This window comes from Enhydra lutris, unplaced genomic scaffold (assembly GCF_002288905.1).
Source record: "Enhydra lutris kenyoni isolate GAN:26980312 unplaced genomic scaffold, ASM228890v2 scaffoldscaffold93, whole genome shotgun sequence".
Lineage (NCBI taxonomy): Eukaryota > Metazoa > Chordata > Mammalia > Carnivora > Mustelidae > Enhydra > Enhydra lutris.
Genome location: NW_019154177.1, coordinates 694,213 through 712,197, shown reverse-complemented (window position 1 = coordinate 712,197; position 17,985 = coordinate 694,213). Strand labels below are relative to the sequence as shown.

At 39.6% G+C, this 17,985-nt stretch overlaps 1 protein-coding gene and 1 pseudogene across 1 annotated transcript; one reads left to right on the top strand and one right to left on the bottom strand.

Moving 5' to 3' along the window:
• Nucleotides 1–3,207: 3,207 nt before the first annotated feature.
• On the bottom strand, nucleotides 3,208–4,152 carry LOC111138592 (olfactory receptor 2W1-like). Its single transcript, XM_022490608.1, has one exon. The coding sequence runs from the start codon at nucleotides 4,150–4,152 to the stop codon at nucleotides 3,208–3,210; it is 945 nt and encodes a 314-aa protein (XP_022346316.1).
• A 1,476-nt stretch (nucleotides 4,153–5,628) lies between these two features.
• Nucleotides 5,629–8,896, top strand: LOC111138591 (annotated as a pseudogene).
• Nucleotides 8,897–17,985: the final 9,089 nt, after the last annotated feature.

Here is a 17,985-nt window from a genome sequence, read left to right as displayed (position 1 = left end):
GATGATACAGTATATTTTAACTAAATTAGATTTAAATAAAGATTTTAAAAAGACTGCTTTCTAAAAAAAAGGAAGAATATTATGAAATTAAAGGGCTAGAAGATAGTATTAAATAAAGAATACCCGTTTATATTGAATTCATTTAGAGAAAACTCCTCATTTCCTTCATTTCTTCTAAGAGCCTTGAGAAACCATTACCCACCTTCTTTCACAAATCTATAGGAAAGAAATTAATTAAAGTCCACAAGACCATTTAAATTTTCTGTTTAGAAACTCAACATCTCCCTATTTTCTGTAACAGTTGTTCTAAACTTTTGTCTGATCACCTGAACTGTTAGTTAAAACAAATCAGTTTCTGGGTCCTTTCTCAGATGGTTGGTTCAGTAGGTCTGAGGTAAGCCCAAGAGTGTCCATTCTGATAAAGAGCCAAGTGATGTGGTTGCTGCTGATTGAAGGACCACGCTACCTTACAGCAAAAAGCCCAACATCTTCATCAAGCCATGGAGGGTAAAGTTAGGCTACTCTAACTGAAAGACCACCAAAATAGAGTGGCTTTATTTAATATTCAATAATGTAGAAGGATTTCTTCTGTAATCATCTGGTGGCATTGAGAGGTGATGGGTGGTTCTGATTCCATTTTATTGTTCTATTCCATGTTGTTTTTTCCACCAAAGCTAGTTACCTCCACACTCTCATTGCAGCCAAGAGGAATAGGGTGGGGGGGGGGAGGGGGAGGGCAAATGGCTTCATATTTGAGAAGATAACTCAGGAGTTGCACACTTTGCTTCCCTGGATTTTTGTTGGTGGAGGCCAGGCTCAGTAATGTGATATGCAGTATGTTGACCAGGTGCCCAATTAAAACTATAAGGAGAAGGTGGAATGGGTTAAGCTTATTTGTGGAGCATAACAAATAGCATGGAGGACAAGGGGAGTTAGAGAGGAGAAGGGAGTTGAGGGAAATTGGAAGGGGAGGTGAACCATGAGAGACTATGGACTCTGAAAAACAATCTGAGGGTTTTGAAGGGGCAGGGGGTGGGAGGTTGGGGGAACCAGGTGGTGGGTATTGGAGAGGGCACGGATTGCATGGAGCACTGGGTGTGGTGCAAAAACAATGAATACTGTAACGCTGAAAATAAATTAAAAAAAAAAGGTGGAATGGGTATCAGTGGGTAGTTGGTCTCCACCACAAAGGCAATGTTGGGAGTATCAGGTTGATGAAAGAAAGTGTTATTTTTAATAAAAATGATAATTCTACAAAGAAAGTAATAAGTATCCTGTTAATCTATATTAAAATAATGTGAAATATCTTCTTAATACTTTCTACATTTTTCTATTACTATACTTAATCACATCTCATAACTATATGTTTTTATTTATTTATTTAACTCATTTTTAAAAAATTTATTTTCAGCATAACAGTATTCATTGTTTTTGTACCACACCCAGGGCTCCATGCAGTCCGTGCCCTCTCTAATACCCACCACCTGGTTCCCCCAACCTCCCACCCCCCCGCTGCTTCAAACCCCTCAGATTGTTTTTCAGAGTCCATAGTCTCTCATGGTTCACCTCCCCTTCCAATTTCCCTCAACTCCCTTCTCCTCTCTAACTCCCCTTGTCCTCCATGCTATTTGTTATGCTCCACAAATAAGTGAAACCATATGATAATTGACTCTCTCTGCTAGAATTATTTCACTCAGTATAATCTCTTCCAGTCCCGTCCATGTTGACACAAAAGTTAGGTATTCATCCTTTCTGACGGAGGCATAATACTCCACAGTGTATATGGACCACATCTTCCTTATCCATTTGTCCGTTGAAGGGCATCTTAGTTCTTTCCACAGTTTGGCGACCGTGGCCATTGCTGCTATAAACATTGGGGTACAGATGGCCCTTCTTTTCACTACATCTGTATCTTTGGGGTAAATACCCAGTAGTGCAATTGCAGGGTCATAGGGAAGCTCTATTTTTAATTTCTTGAGGAATCTCCACACTGTTCTCCAAAGAGGCTATAGCACCAAGAACCATTAGATACCTGGGAATAAACCTAACCAAAGAAGTAAAGGATCTGTACTCGAGGAACTACAGAACACTCATGAAAGAAATTGAAGAAGACACAAAAAGATGGAAGACCATTCCATGCTCTTGGATCGGAAGAATAAACATTGTTAAAATGTCTATACTGCCTAGAGCAATTTATACTTTTAATGCCATTCCAATCAAAATTCCACCAGTATTCTTCAAAGAGCTGGAGCAAATAATCCAAAAATTTGTATGGAACCAGAAGAGACCCCGAATCGTTAAGGAAATGTTGAAAAACAAAAATAAAACTGGGGGCATCACGTTACCTGATTTCAAGCTTTACTACAAAGCTGTGATTACCAAGACAGCATGGTACTGGCATAAAAACAGACTCATAGACCAGTGGAACAGAGTAGAGAGTCCAGATGTGGACCCTCAACTCTATGGTCAGCTAATCATAACTATATGTTTACTATTCTGTGGCCTGTGATTAGTCCTGAAGCGTTTTAAATGTATGAATTGAAATTTCTTTATGCGTCTGTATCTCTCTCATAATTTCTTCCCCCCCCATTTTTAACAGAATTCACTGTTTATGCACCACACTCAGTGCTCCATGCTATACGTGCCCTCCATAATACCCACCACCAGGCTCTCCCAACCTCCCACCCCCTGCTCCTTCATAACCCTCAGACTGTTTTTCAGAGTCCATAGTCTCTCATGGTTCATCTCCCCCTCCAATTTCCCTCAACTCCCTTCTCTCATAATTTCTGTCTAGTTCCTACTTATTTAGAAAGTCAGTACCTAATATTCAATAATGATTTTTTTAAAACTTTAAAAATATTTTAAAAAGTCAGTACTTATTATTATTCTTAGTACATGGTAAACATCCAATAAATACTCTTTGCATAAATGAGTTGATTAATATTCTGTTGGTAAAGGTCAATATATATATATATATATATTTTTTTTTTTTTTTATTTTCAGCGTAACAGTATTCATTGTTTTTGCACCACACCCAGTGCTCCATGCAATCCATGCCCTCTCCAATACCCACCACCTGGTTCCCCCATCCTCCGACCACCCCCCGGCCCTTCAAAACCCTCAGATTGTTTTTCAGAGTCCATAGTCTCTAATGGTTCACCTCCCCTTCCAATTTCCCTCAACTTTGTTAGTTCTCTTCCACCTAATTCATGATTTGGCCGACCGTTTTTTGACACACAGTATTCTCTTTACTGCACTCTTTACATCTTTGTTTCTTAAAGTGTAGATCACAGGGTTAAGGGTGGGTGTGATGATTGTGTAAAAGAGAGAAAGGAACTTCCCCTCATCTTGGGAGCTGCTATTCTGTGGCCTCATGTACATGTAAATGATTGTTCCGTAAAACAGAGTTACTACTGTGAGGTGGGAACCACATGTGTTAAGGACCTTACTCCACCTTGCTGCTGACTTGATCCTCACGACTGCTTGAGTGATTACTGCATATGAGATGAGAATTAGTGATAGCGGTACTAGAAGAAATACCACCCCGAGAGCAAAGACAATGACCTCCATTACTTTGGAGTAGACGCAGGCCATCTTGAGCAGGGCCGGCATCTCACAATAGAAGGTATCCACTTCCCGGTGCCCACATCTTGGTAATTTCAAAGTCAGGGAGCAAAGAATTAACGCACTGCCAAGGCCACCTAACCACGCGGTGAACACCATACTCTGGCAAAGCTGAGGGTGCATTATGACAGTGTAGTGAAGAGGTTGACAGACAGCAGCATAGCGGTCATAGGCCATCACAGCCAAGAGAAGACATTCAGTGGCTCCCAGGTCAAGGGCAAAGAAGAATTGGAGCACACACCCTCCATATGTAATAGACCTTGTCGGACCCCATAGATTTACCAGCATCTGGGGGATAATGCTAGTTGTATAGCAGAGATCCAAAAAAGACAAATTGGATAAGAAGAAATACATGGGCGTATGGAGTTGGGTGTCTAGATAAGATACAAGAATGATGGTTGTGTTTCCTACCAGAGTCACAATATAGAAGATGAAGACCACCCCAGAGATGATGGGTTCTAATTGGGGTCGATCAGAAAAGCCCAGCAGGATGAAATCTGTTGTGGAACTTCCATTGTTTGTGTCCATGGCTCCTTAGGAAAGTCTAGGAGACAAGATCGTGGTAATCAAAATAGCATCAGCCCTAGGCAGAAATAGCCTGCCATATAGCTTACCATAAGTATCCCCAATTCAGTTGTTTGTGTGCTCTCTCCCATTTGGACCACCTCTGTTAACACTCCCTGTGCTCATTGCCCAAAGCCTCTCTGTGTTTACTCATAACCAGAGTGGTTTTAAAAACAATATGGTAAACCTGGTCACACTGAATTGTAAATCATTGAAAGGGTGTAATTATGCCATGAAACTTATAGTTCTGTGTGTTTTGGTTAAGTAATGAATCCATGAAATTAATAATATGATTTAAGATTCAGATATATTTTGAGAAAAATTAGAAATGTGTTCAATATGTTTTTCCTTCTTGAATGTGTGACATAAGCATCACTTGATCATGACAAAAATTTCCCTTTTCAAAGGAGTGGCATTTGGGATAAAAAGTTAAATGATCCATTTTCTTGGAGTAAGATCCACCATTTGGTAGCAGGATCAGTTTCTATATTCATTTCCAAATGCATTAATTCCATCCATTATCACCACCACCACCAACCCCCTCCTCTTGTTGTCCTTCCTATTGAACATTTTAGACACTGCTGTTCCTATATCAATTTTGGTGTTCCCTACTATTGCCCCATTTTGTGCATGCATTTTGGTGCTAGGAAAACGCATCTTTCTTATTAACTTCCATTGCCATATACAGAGGCCCTGTGTTTTTTTGAATATTATTCACAACTGCCAATAAAGTATTTAAATAGCCTTACTGATTTGTTTCAGAGTTAAAATCTGAAGTAATTCCAGAATCCTCCGGTTACCACATACATGCAGCAATCACCTGTGTCAGCTCCTGCTCACCTGGCCATTCAGCAAAAGTAGCAAGGTAGGTAACTCGATAAAAAACAGCTCGTATAACGGTCAGTGAGTTGTTTTTCCACATATAATATACCAACTATCTGAGTCAATCCTCTGGTTGCTTTGGAACTCTATAGGTAAAACTCCATTTCAATTCTAAATGAATACAGAAAGGTGACAGATATATATGTATTTCTCTATTTTTGAATTATCATATCATTAAATATATGGAAGTTTTAATGACTGAATTAGTTTATAAATATTTTCTATTATTTTGGTTTATAATTCTTTATGCCTATAATTTCTGACCATCAACTACAGATTTAGGGTGTTTTATATTCATGTGTGTTTGTGGCCAAGGAAAAATAAATTTATTTGTTGCAGTTTCAGTGAAATAAGGTAAATTACTTACTGTATATCATTGTTACAAACAGTTGAATTAAAACATGAAAATGTTACAATCACGAAGAAGGAGCTGTTATTACCAAGTAGTATGTTATCACCGTACTACCCAAGTAGTATGGGTTAGGGATATATTTTTTCTCAAAATGGGAATTTTATTTAATAAATGACTGTGAAGTTTTTATGTGGTGGATGCCAGCTATGTTGAGCATAGTGGTTAAGTGCACAGCTTCTGGACTCAGAGCTTCACTACTTGGCGGTAATGTGTCCTTGGGCAGTTATGTAATTTTTCACACCAGCTTCTTTATATGTTCAGTGAAGATAATAATGTTCCTCAAAAGGTGGTGGTGAGGTTTAGTATTTGTAAAAACACTAGAAACTCTGTTTTGTTTATATTTAATTCTCAAAAGTAAAAATTGTATTCACCTTCATATGTGGAACATAAGGATTAGTGCAGAGGACAATAGGGGAAGGGATGGAACACCTAGGGGGAAGAAATCAGAGAGGGAAACAAGGCATATGAAACTCTTGACTCAGGGAAACAAACTGAGGGTTGAGGAAAGAGAGGAGGGTGTGGGGGCATGGTGTAACTGGGAGATGGCCCTTAAGAGGGGTTGTGATGTGATGAGCACTGGGTATTATGTGCAAGTAATGGATCATTGAAGATTGTATAAAAAAACTAATGATGTACTATACCTTGGCTAATTGAATATAAATAAAAAATAAAAAATTGGGGCTCCTGGGTGGCTCAGTGGATTAAAGCCTCTGCCTTCGGCTCAGGTCATGATCCTGGGTTCCTGGGATCGAGTCCCAAGTCCCTGTGATTGAGCTCTCTGCTGAGTGGGGAACCTGCTTCCCTTCCTCTGTCTCTGCCTGCCTCTCTGCCTACTTGTGATCTCTGTCAAATAAATAAATAAAATCTTAAAAAAATTGTATTCAACTACCCACAAATTATTATTCTATTCACTCCTTATTCTCTTCATTTTTCACGCTGGTGATTTCACTATGATGGTCTAGAACTGAACTTGGAATGGTTAAAATTTTACACTTACATAACTTTTCGAATGTATGGCCACTCATGTACACAAAAGCACCCACAAGCTCGATGTATTACTGAACTGATAAACCAGAGGCAAGAAATGACAGAGGACTTAGCTCTTAACATGCCCTGATTACAAAATGCACTGGGCATTCTTTGACCAAGTAAGATTGAGATAGTTTTGGGAATTAAAAGGCATTAGAATTTTGGAGTTGAAATAGACTCAGAAAACATGATCCAGCCCTCTGTCCGACAAAGGAGGTCTTCCACAGAATGTTCACCTGTCTTCTATTTTCAGAACTTCATAGCTGTCCTTTAATCTTTGCTTTTTACTTACTCTTTATGTTAAGTCAGAGATTCCTCTTTAAGAGAGCACTGGATCTTTTTCTTTATTCTGGACATAACACGGAATAAGTCAATTCATCATTATTTCTTTATAAAAAAGTTTTGTTGCACAATGAAAGATAGATACAGAAAAATACAAAAGCCTCAAGGAGTTAAGGTGAATATTATTGTAACTAACATGCAGCTCAAGAAATAGAACCTTGGTAAGTACCCAAGAGCTTCTCTTTGTGCCTCAACCAATCATTACCCATCCCTGTCCCTAAAGTATCCACTATCCTGGTGTTTATGATAATCCCCTCCGAGTATTTAATAGCTTGATTACCCATATGTGCTTCTCTAGGCAATATTGTTTGGTTCAGCTCATTAAAAATTGTTTATATGTCTTTTGCTTATATGCCTTTTAAAAAATTTTTATTTTTTCAGTGTTCCAAGACTCGTTGTTTATGCACCCCCCACCCAGTGCTCCATGCAATATGTGCTATCCTTAATACCCACCACCAGGCTCATCTAACCCCACCATCCCCCTCCCCTCCAAAACCCTCAGTTTGTTTCTCAGAGTCCACAGCCTCTCATGGTTCATCTCCCCCTCCAATTTCCCCCAATTCACTTTTTTATGTCCTTTGATATTAGAGCCTATTATCAAATATGTGCTTTGATTTATGTTTCTAGACTAAGTGTTTGATGGTTGTCAGCTCTTCCTAACACTGTGTGATGTTTAATTACCATGTTTTTCTGTTTGCTATCCCTTTGACTCACCATGGTTTATTAAATGCCTTTGGCTCTTGGTCCCATATTGAACTCGAGTTGGAAGAGGTGAGTCCGGTTCCAAAACGGAGGGCCTTGATCCAAAGGAATCAGAGCAGTTGAGAAAACTGTTTATTGGTGGTTTGAGCTTTGAAACTACAGATGATAGTTTAAGAGAACATTTTGAAAAATGGGGTACACTTACAGATTGTGTGGTGATGAGAGACCCCCAAACAAAACGGTTCAGGGGGTTTGGTTTTGTCACTTATTCTTGTGTTGAAGAGGTGGATGCAGCAATGTGTGCCTGACCACACAAGGCGTGTAGTAGAACCAAGGAGAGCTGTTTCTAGAGAGGATTCTGTAAAGCCTAGTGCCCATCTAACTGAAGAAAATTTTTGTTGGTGGTATTAGAGAAGATACAGAAGGATGCAGTTTGAGAAACTACTTTGAAAAATATGGCAAGATTGAAACCATAATAGTTAATGGAAGACAGGCAGAGTGGAAAAAAGAGGATTTGCTTTTGTAAGTTTTGATGATCATGATACAGTTGATAAAATTGTTGTTCAGAAATACCACACTATTAATGGGCATAATTGTGAAGTGAAAAAGACCCTTTCTAAACAAGAAATTCAGGGACGCTTGGGTGGCTCAGTGGGTTAAGCCTCTGCCTTCAGCTCAGGTCATGATCTCAGGGTCCTGGGATTGAGCCCCACATTGGACTTTCTGCTCAGCAGGGAGCCTGCTTCCCTCTCTCTCCCTGCCTACCTCTGTCAACTTGTGATCTCTCTCTCTCTCTCTCTCTCTCTCTCTCTGTTAAATAAATAAATAAATAATCCTAAAAAAATAAACAAGAAATGCAGTCTGCTGGATCACAAAGAGGTCTTGGAGGTGGATCTGGCAACTTCATGGGTCATGGAGGAAATTTCAGAGGTGGTGGTAACTTTGGCTGTGGTGGAAACTTTGGTGAAAGAGGAGGCTATGGTGGTGGTGGTGGCAGTAGACGTAGTTATGGAGGAGGTGATGGTGGCAATTATGGTGATGGTCCTGTTGATAGTAGTAGAGGAGGCTATGGTGGTGGTGGACCAGGATATGGAAACCAAGGTGGTGGATACGGAGGTGGTGGTGGAGGATATGATGGTTACAATGAAGGAGGAAATTTTGGAGGTGGTAACTCTGGTGGTGGTGGGAACTATAATGATTTTGGAAACTATAGTGGGCAACAACAATCAAATTATGGACCCATGAAGGGGGGCAGTTTTAGTAGAAGAAGCTCGGGCAGTCCCTATGGTGGTGGTTGGATCTGGTGGTGGAAGTGAGGGATATGGAAGCAGAAGGTTCTAAAAAAATTTTCAGAAGAAAAGGGCTACAGTTCTTAGTAGAAGAGAGAGCAAGGAGTTGTCAGGAAATCTGCAGGTTACTTTGAGACAGTTGTCCCAAATACATTAGAGGAAATGTAAATTTTGCCACAGAAGGAACAATGATCCGTAGTCAGAAAAGTTACTGCAGCTTAAACAGGAAACCCTTCTTGTTCAGGACTGTCACAGCCACAGTTTGCAAAAAGTGCAGCTATTGATTAATGCAATGTACTGTCTAGATGTACATTCCTGAGGTCTTTTATCTATTGTAGCTTTGTCTTTTTTCCTTTTCATTGCACCAGGTAAATTGCCATGTAAATTGTGGTAGTGGTAACCAGGAATAAAAGTTAAGGAATTTTTAACTTAAAAAAAAAAGCCTTTTGTTATGAGTTGAGAAGTACTTTAGGTGTGCTATCCCACTAAAGAAGGCAGCAAACATCCATGATACATGTAGTTTCTAAAATTTATGTTAGTTTACCAGGTGGAAAACATTACCAGGTCAGTTTATGCCTTGGGTCCTATAAGAACCCAGGTATCCTTTTCAGAAGTGTCAAGCCTGGAGTTATACTTCATGTAATTTAATGTTATGAAACCAAATATAGGAATTTTCATTCTGTGCTTGTGAACATTTTCCATATTGGTTTTAGCCTTGGGCCAACTTTTCACTATTATTATAATTTTAATCTGAAGGTGAATGTGACAAAAAATGAGAGAGCACAAGCTGAAGAAACATGTTAAAAAAGAGGTGTGCAGTATTTTCACTGAAACAGGTTTTTCATTTTTCAGAGTATGGACTCCATTTTCTAATAGTGTAGCATGAATTTACAAATTAATTTTTCCTTGAAATGTAAGATGAAAGAAGCAAACATATTTAAATATAATTTGAATGTGCAGAATGACGTGGAGAGAAAATGATAAAGAAAATTAGAACATATTTACGTTTCAGGAGGGAAGAATTCACAGCTGTTGTGTTCTTATGTAGTCCAAAGATACCCATGTTCCCATGATGACGAGCCTTCATTTCACCCATAGTCAGGATTCTTGTTCGGCAAGTTACTGAGTCCATGAAATACTGATTAGCCCCCACTTTCTTGTACTAACACCATGATCACATTTGCATTGAAATGCAACAACTGAACCAAGATTCCGTGAAGTTTCTATTTAAATTGGATGTTGAAGGAAAATTAGACGTGAGACTGGTAGAAATGTTGGTGAATTTGGTTAAATGTATTTTTGTTGTGATATTTGTAGTCTTTTCATATGCACTCCTGTTGGGCACATTTGTAGGTGGATCTCTGCCCAATTAAACCAGGAGAGCCCTCTGCTGGTCTATGCACGCTCCAAGTAATGTTTATGTAGGACTCTAAAGGCTAGAAGGTTAACGTGGTGTAGCCCATGGGGACTGATGCACACAGAGGTGATTAACAATTCTTAGACTATTGTCAGAGGGTTATACAAACAACTATTTTAGGAAAGCTTCTCTCTCTCTCTTTTTTAAAATTATTATTTATTTCTTTTCAGTGTAACAGAATTCATTGTTTATGCACCACATACAGTGCTCCATGCAATCCGTGCCCTCCCTAATACCTTCCACCTGGCTCCCCAACCTCCCACCCCCTGCCCATTCAAATCCCTCAGATTGGTTTTCAGAGTCCAGACTCTTTCATGGTTCATCTCCCCTTCCAATTTCCCTCAACGCCCATCACCTCTCCATCTCCCCTTGTCCTCCATGTTATTTGTTATGCTCCACAAGTGAAACCATATGATAGTTGACTCTCTCTGCTTGACTTGTTTCACTCAGCATAATCTCTTCCAGTCCCGTCCATGTTGCTACAAAAGTTGGGTATTCATCCTTTCTGATGGAGGCATAATACTCCAGAGTGTATATGGACCACATCTTCCTTATCCATTCGTCTGTTGAAGGGCATCTTGGTTCTTTCCAAAGTTTGGCGACTGTGGCCATTGCTGCTATAAACATTGGGGTACAGATGGCCCTTCTTTTAACTACATCTGTATCTTTGGGGTAAATACCCAGTAGTGCAATTGCAGGGTCATAGGGAAGCTCTATTTTTAATTTCTTGAGGAATCTCCACACTGTTCTCCAAAGTGGCTGCACCAACTTGCATTCCCACCAACAGTGTAAGAAAGTTCCCCTTTCTCCACATCCTCTCCAACACATGTTGTTTCCTGTCTTGCTAATTTTAGCCATTCTTTTTTTTTTAATTTTATTTTTTTTCAGCATAACAGTATTCCTTGTTTTTGCACCACACCCAGTGCTCCATGCAATCCGTGCCCTCTCCAATACCCACCACCTGGATCCCCCAACCTCCCACCCCCCCACCATTTCAAACCCCTCAGATTGTTTTTCAGAGTCCATAGTCTCTCATGATTCACCTCCCCTTCCAATTTCCCCCAACTCCCTTCTCCTCTCTAACTGGTGTAAGGTGGTATCTCAATGTGGTTTTAATTTGAATCTCCCTGATGGCTAATGATGATGAATATTTTTTCATGTGTCTGATAGCCATTTGTTTGTCTTCATTGGAGAAGTGTCCATTCGTGTCTTCTGCCCAATTTTTGACATGATTATCTGTTTTGTGTGTGTTGAATTAAAGAAGTTCTTTGTAGATCCTGGATATCAACCTTTTGTCTGTACTGTCATTTGTGAATATCTTTTCCCATTCTGTGGGTTGCCTCTTTGTTTTCTTGACTGTTTCCTTTGCTGTGCAGAAGCTTTTGATCTTGATGAAGTCCCAAAAGTTCATTTTTGCTTTTGTTTCCTTTGCCTTTGGAGATATATCTTAAAGAAGTTGCTGTGGTTGATATTGAAGAGGTTACTACCTTTGTTCTCCTCTAGGATTCTGATGGATTCCTGTCTCACGTTGAGGTCTTTTATCTAGTTCAAGTTTTTGTGTACGGTGTAAGACAATGGTTGAGTTTCATTCTTCTACATATAGCTGTCCAGTTTTCCCAGCACCATTTATTGAAGAGACTGTCTTTTTTCCACTGTATATTTTTTCCTGCTTTGCCGAAGTTTATTTGCCCATAGAGTTGAGGGTCCATATCTGGGCTCTCTATTCTGTTCCTCTGGTCTGTGTGTCTGTTTTTATGCCAGTACCATGTTGTCCTGGTGATCACAACTTTGTAGTAAAGCTTGAAATCTGGTAACCTGATGCCCTCAGTTTTGTTTTTGTTTTTCAACATTTCATTAGCAATTCGAGATCTCTTCTGATTCTATTCAAATTTTAGGATTAATTGCTCCAGCTTTTTGAAAAATAACAGTGGAATTTTGATCGGAATGGCATTAAAAGTATAGATTGCTCTAGGCAGTATAGACATTTTAACAATGTTTATTCTTCCGATCCAAGAGCATGAAATGGTCTTCCATCTTTTTGTGTCTTCTTCAATTTCTTTCATGAGTGTTCTGTAGTTCCTCAAGTATAGAACCTTTACCTCTTTGGTTAGGTTTATTCCCAGGTATCTTATGGTTCTTGGTGCTATAGTAAATGGAATCGATTCTCTAATTTCCCTTTCTGTGTTTTCATTGTTAGTATATAAGAAAGCAACTGATTTCTGTACATTGACTTTGTATCCTGCCACATTACTGAATTGCTGTATGAGTTCTAGTAGTTTGGGGGTGGAGTTTTTCGGGTTTTCCATATAAAGTATCATGTCATCTGCGAAGAGAGAGAGTTTGACTTCTTCATTGCCAATTTGGATACCTTTTATTTCTCTTTGTTGTCTGATTGCTGTTGCTAGGACTTCTAATACTATGTTGAACAAGAGTGGTGAGAGTGGGCATCCTTGTCGTGTTCCTGATCTCAATGGGAAGGCTGCGAGCTTTTTCCCATTGAGGATGATATTTGCTGTGGGTTTTTCATAGATAGATTTTATGAAGTTCAGGAATGTTCCCTCTATCCCTATACTTTGAAGCGTTTTAATCAGGAACGGATGCTGGATTTTGTCAAATGCTTTTTCTGCATCAATTGAGAGGACCATGTGGTTCTTCTCTCTTCTCTTATTAATTTGTTCTATCACATTGATTGATTTGTGGATGTTGAACCATCCTTGTAGCCCAGGAATGAATCCCACCTGGTCGTGGTGGATAATCTTTTTAATGTGCTGTTGGATCCTGTTTGCTAGGATCTTGGTGAGAATCTTAGCATCCATATTCATCAGTGATATTGGTCTGAAATTCTCCTTTTTGGTAGGGTCTTTGCCTGGTTTGGGGATCAGGGTAATGCTGGCTTCATAGAAAGAGTCTGGAAATTTTCCTTCTGCTTCAATTTTTTGAAACAGCTTCAGGAGAATAGGTGCTATTTCTTCTTTGAATGTCTGGTAGAATTCTCCAGGGAATAGGTCAAGTCCTGGGCTCTTGTTTTTTGGGAGGTTTCTGATCACTGCTTCAATCTTGTTACTAGATATCAGTCCATTCAGGTTTTTAATTTCTTTCTGGTTCAGTTTTGGGAGTTTAAAGTTCTCTAGGAATGCATCCATTTCATCTAGGTTGCTTAACTTATTGGCATAAAACTGTTGATAATAACTTCTGATGATTGTTTCTATTTCCTTGGTGTTAGTTGTGATCTCTTTTTCATTCAAAATTTTATTAATTTGGACTTTCTCTCTTTTCTTTTGGATTAGTGTGGCCAATGGTTTATCGATCTTACTGATTCTTTCAAAAAACCAGCTTCTAGTTTAATTGATACATTCTACTGTATCTCTAGGTTCTCTCTCATTGATCTCTGCTCTAATCTTGATTATTTCCCTTCTTGTTTGTGAGGCTTAATTTCTTGTTGATTCTCCAGTTCTTTAAGGTGCAGAGATAGCTGGTGTATTCTGGATTTTTCCATTTTTTTTGAGGGAGGCTTGGATGGCTATGTATTTTCCCCTTAGGACCACCTTTGCTGTATCCCATTAGTTTTGGACCGAAGTGTCTTCATTCTCATTGGTTTCCATGAATTGTTTAAGTTCTTCTTTGATCTCCTGGTTGAACCAAGCATTCTTAAGCAAAGTGGTCTTTAGCTTCCAGGTGTTTGAGTTCCTTCCGAACTTTTCCTTGTAATTGAGCTCCAGTTTCAAAGCATTGTGATCTCGCTTCTCAGTGGTGATGATGGTGGTCTCTGGGGGCTCCCCCAGCCCTGCCTCATCTTGATCATTAACCTGAAGATGTATGCTGACTCTGGGGCCAGCTCAGTGGCTGTGAATTGCCTCACCATGGCACCCTTCTCCACTGTGATGAACGTGCTGGAGTTGCTGTTGGCCAGGCAGTAGGTGATCTGATACCCTCAGGTGCCGCTGCTCTGTGGCTGCCCTGTGCCCCTGGCCTCTGCCGTGCAGGAAAGCTTCTCTTAAGGCATGTTTCATCTTATCTTTTTCTTTTAAATATCCTCCATGGAAATTAATTTCAGGGATGAACCTTTTTTTAAAAAATTGTGTTGTTAGTCACCATACAATACATCATTAGTTTTTAAAAAAAAATTTTATTTTTGGGAGTGCCTGGGTGGCTCAGTGGGTTAAAACCTCTGCCTTCGGCTGAGGTCATGATCTCAGGGTTCTGGGATCAAGCCCCACGTCGGGCTCTCTGCTCAACTGCTCAGCAGGGAGCCTGCTTCCCTTCCTCTCTCTCTGCCTGCCTCTCTGCCTACTTGTGATCTCTGTCTGTCAAATGAATAAATAAAATCTTAAAAAAAATTTATTTTTATTAACATATAATGTATTATTAGCCCCAGGGGTACAGGTCTGTGAATTGCCAGGTTTACACACTTCATGTCACTCACCATGGCACATATCTTCCCCAGTGTCCATAACGCAACCATCCTCTCCCTACCCCCCTCTCCCCGGCAACCCTCAGTTTGTTTTGTGAGATTAAGAGTCTCTTACGGTTTGTCTCCCTCCCAATCCCATCTTGTTTCATTTATTCTTTTCCTACCACCCAAACCCCCGACATTGTCTCTCAACTTCCTCATATCAGGGAGATCATATGATAATTGTCTTTCTCTGATTGACTTTATTTCGCTAAGCATAATACCCTCTAGTTCCATCCATGTCATCGCAAGTGGCAAGATTTCATTTCTTTTGATGGCTGCATTGTATGTGTATATATATATATATATATATATATATATATATATACCACATCTTCTTTATCCATTCATCTGTTGACGGACATCTAGATTCTTTCCATAGTTTGGCTATTGTGGACATTGCTGCTATAAACAGTCAGGTGCATGTGCCCCTTTGGATCACTACATTGGTATCTTTAGGATAAATACCCAGTAGTGCAATTGCTGGGTCACAGGGTAGCTCTATTTTCAACTTTTTGAGGAACCTCCATGCTGTTTTCCAGAGTGGTTGCACCAGCTTGCATTTCCACCAACAGTATAGGGAGGCTCCCCTTTCTCTGCATCTGTCATTTCCTAACTTGTTAATTTTAGCCATTCTGACTGGTGTGAGGTGGTATCTCATTGTGTTTTTTTTTTTTTTTAAGAATTTTTTAAATTTATTTGACAGATCACAAGTAAGCAGAGAGGCAGGCAGAGAGAGACAGGATGAGGAGGCAGGCTCCCTGCTGAGCAGAGAGCCCAATGCGGGACTTGATCCCAGGACCCCGAGATCATGACCTGAGCCGAAGGCAGAGGCTTTAACCACTGAGCCACCCAGGAGCCCCCTCATTGTGGTTTTTGATTTGTATTTCCCTGATGCCGAGTGATGTGGAGCACTTTTTCATGTGTCTGTTGGCCATTTAGATGTCTTCTTTGCAGAAATGTCTGTTCATGTCTTCTGCCCATTTCTTGGATTATTTGTTCTTTGGGTGTTGAGTTTGATAAGTTTGTTATAATTTTGGATACTAGCCCTTTATCTGATATGTCATTTGCAAATATCTTCTCCCATTCTTTCAGTTGCCTTTTGGTTTTGTTGACTGTTTCCTTTGCTGTGCAAAAGCTTTTTATCTTGATGAAGTCCAGTAGTTCATTTTTTCCCCTTGCTTCCCTTGCCTTTGGTGATGTTCCTAGAAAGAAGTTGCTGCGGCTGAGGTTGAAGAGGTTGCTGCCTGTGTTCTTCTCAAGGATTTTGATGGATTCCTTTCTCACATTGAGGTCCTTCATCCATTTTGAGTCTATTTTTGTGTGTGGTGTAAGGAAATGGCCCAGTTTCATTTTTCTGCATGTGGCTGTCCAATTTCCCAACACCACTCGTTGAAGAGACTGTCTTTTTTCCATTGGACATTCTTTCCTGCTTTGTCGAAGATTAGTTGACCATAGAGCTGAGGGTCTATTTCTGGGCTCTCTATTCTGTTCCACTGATCCGTGTGTCTGTTTTTGTGCCCGTACCATACTGTGTTGATGATGACAGCTTTGTATTAGAGCTTGAAGTCTGGAATTGTGATGCCACCAACTTTGGCTTTCTTTTCAACATTCCTCTGGCTACTTGAGGTCTTTTCTGGTTCCATATAAATTTTAGGATTATTTGTTCAATTTCTTTGAAAAAATTGGATGGGATTTTGATAGGAATTGCATTAAATGTGTAGATTGCTTTAGGTAGCGTAGACATTTTCACAATATATGTTCTTCCAATTGGTGAGCATGGAACATTTTTCCATTTCTTTGTGTCTTCCTCATTTTCTTTCATGAGTACTTTATAGTTTTCTGAGTATAAATTCTTTGCCTCTTTGGTTAGGTTTATTCCTAGGTATCTTATGGTTTGGGTTCAATTGTAAATGGGATTGACTCCTTAATTTCTCTTTCTTCTGTCTTGTTGTTGGTGTATGGAAATGCAACTGACTTCTGTGCATTGATTTTATATCCTGACACTTTACTGAATTCTTGTACAGGTTCTAGCAGGTTTGGAATGGAGTCTTTTGGGTTTTCCACGTAAATTATCTTATCATCTGCAAAGAGTGATAGTTTGACTTCTTTGCAGATTTGGATGCCTTTAATTTCTTTTTGTTGTCTGATTGCTGAGGCTAGGACTTCTAGTACTATGTTGAATGGCAGTGGTGATAATGGACATCTCGCCGTGTTCCTGACCATAGCAGAAAAGCACTCTGTTTTTCTCCATTGAGAATGATATTTGCGGTGGGTTTTACATAGATGGCTTTGATGATATTGAGGTATGTACCCTCTATCCCTACACTTTGCAGAGTTTTGATCAGGAAAGGATGGTGTACTTTGTCAAATGTTTTTTCAGCATCTATTGAGAGTATGATATGGTTCTTGTTCTTTCTTTTATTAATATATTGTATCACATTGATTGATTTGCAGATGTTGAACCAAACTTGTAGCCCTGGAATAAATCCCACTTGGTCATGGTGAATAATCCTTTTAATGTACTGTTGGATCCTGTTGGCTAGTAATTTGGTGAGAGTTTTGCATCTGTGTTCATCAAGGATATTGGTCTGTAATTCTCTTCTTTTTTTTTTTTTTTTTTTAAAGATTTTATTTATTTATTTGACAGAGAGAGATCACAAGTAGACAGAGAGGCAGGCAGAGAGAGGGAGGGAAGCAGGCTCCCTGCCAAGCAGAGAGCCCTATGCGGGACTCGATCCCAGGACCCTGAGATCATGACCTGAGCCGAAGGCAGCGGCCTAACCCACTGAGCCACCCAGGCGCCCCTGGTCTGTAATTCTCTTAATTGATGGGATCCTTGTCTGGTTTTGGGATCAAGGTAATGCTGGCCTCATAAAATGAGTTTTGAAGTTTTCCTCCCATTTCTATTTTTTGGAACAGTTTCAGGAGAGTAGGAATTAATTCTTCTTTAAATGTTTGGTAGAATTCCCCTGGGAAGCCGTCTAGCTCTGGGCTCTTGTTTGTTGGGAGATTTTTGATGACTGCTTCAATCTCCTTACTGGTTATGGATCTGTTCAGGTTTTCTATTTCTTCCTGGTTCAGTTGTGGTAGCTTATATGTCTCTAGGAATGTATCCATTTCTTCCAGATTTTCAAATTTTCTGGTGTATAATTGCTCATAATATGTTCTTATAATTGTTTGTATTTCTTTGGTGTTGATTGTGATCTCTCCTCTTTCATTCATGATTTTATTTATTTGGGTCCTTTCTCTTCTCTTTTTATAAGTCTGGCCA

Coding starts and splice junctions, on each gene's coding strand:
- LOC111138592 (XM_022490608.1), bottom strand. CDS start 4,152: ATGGACACAAACAATGGAAGTTCCACAACAGATTTCATCCTGCTGGGC.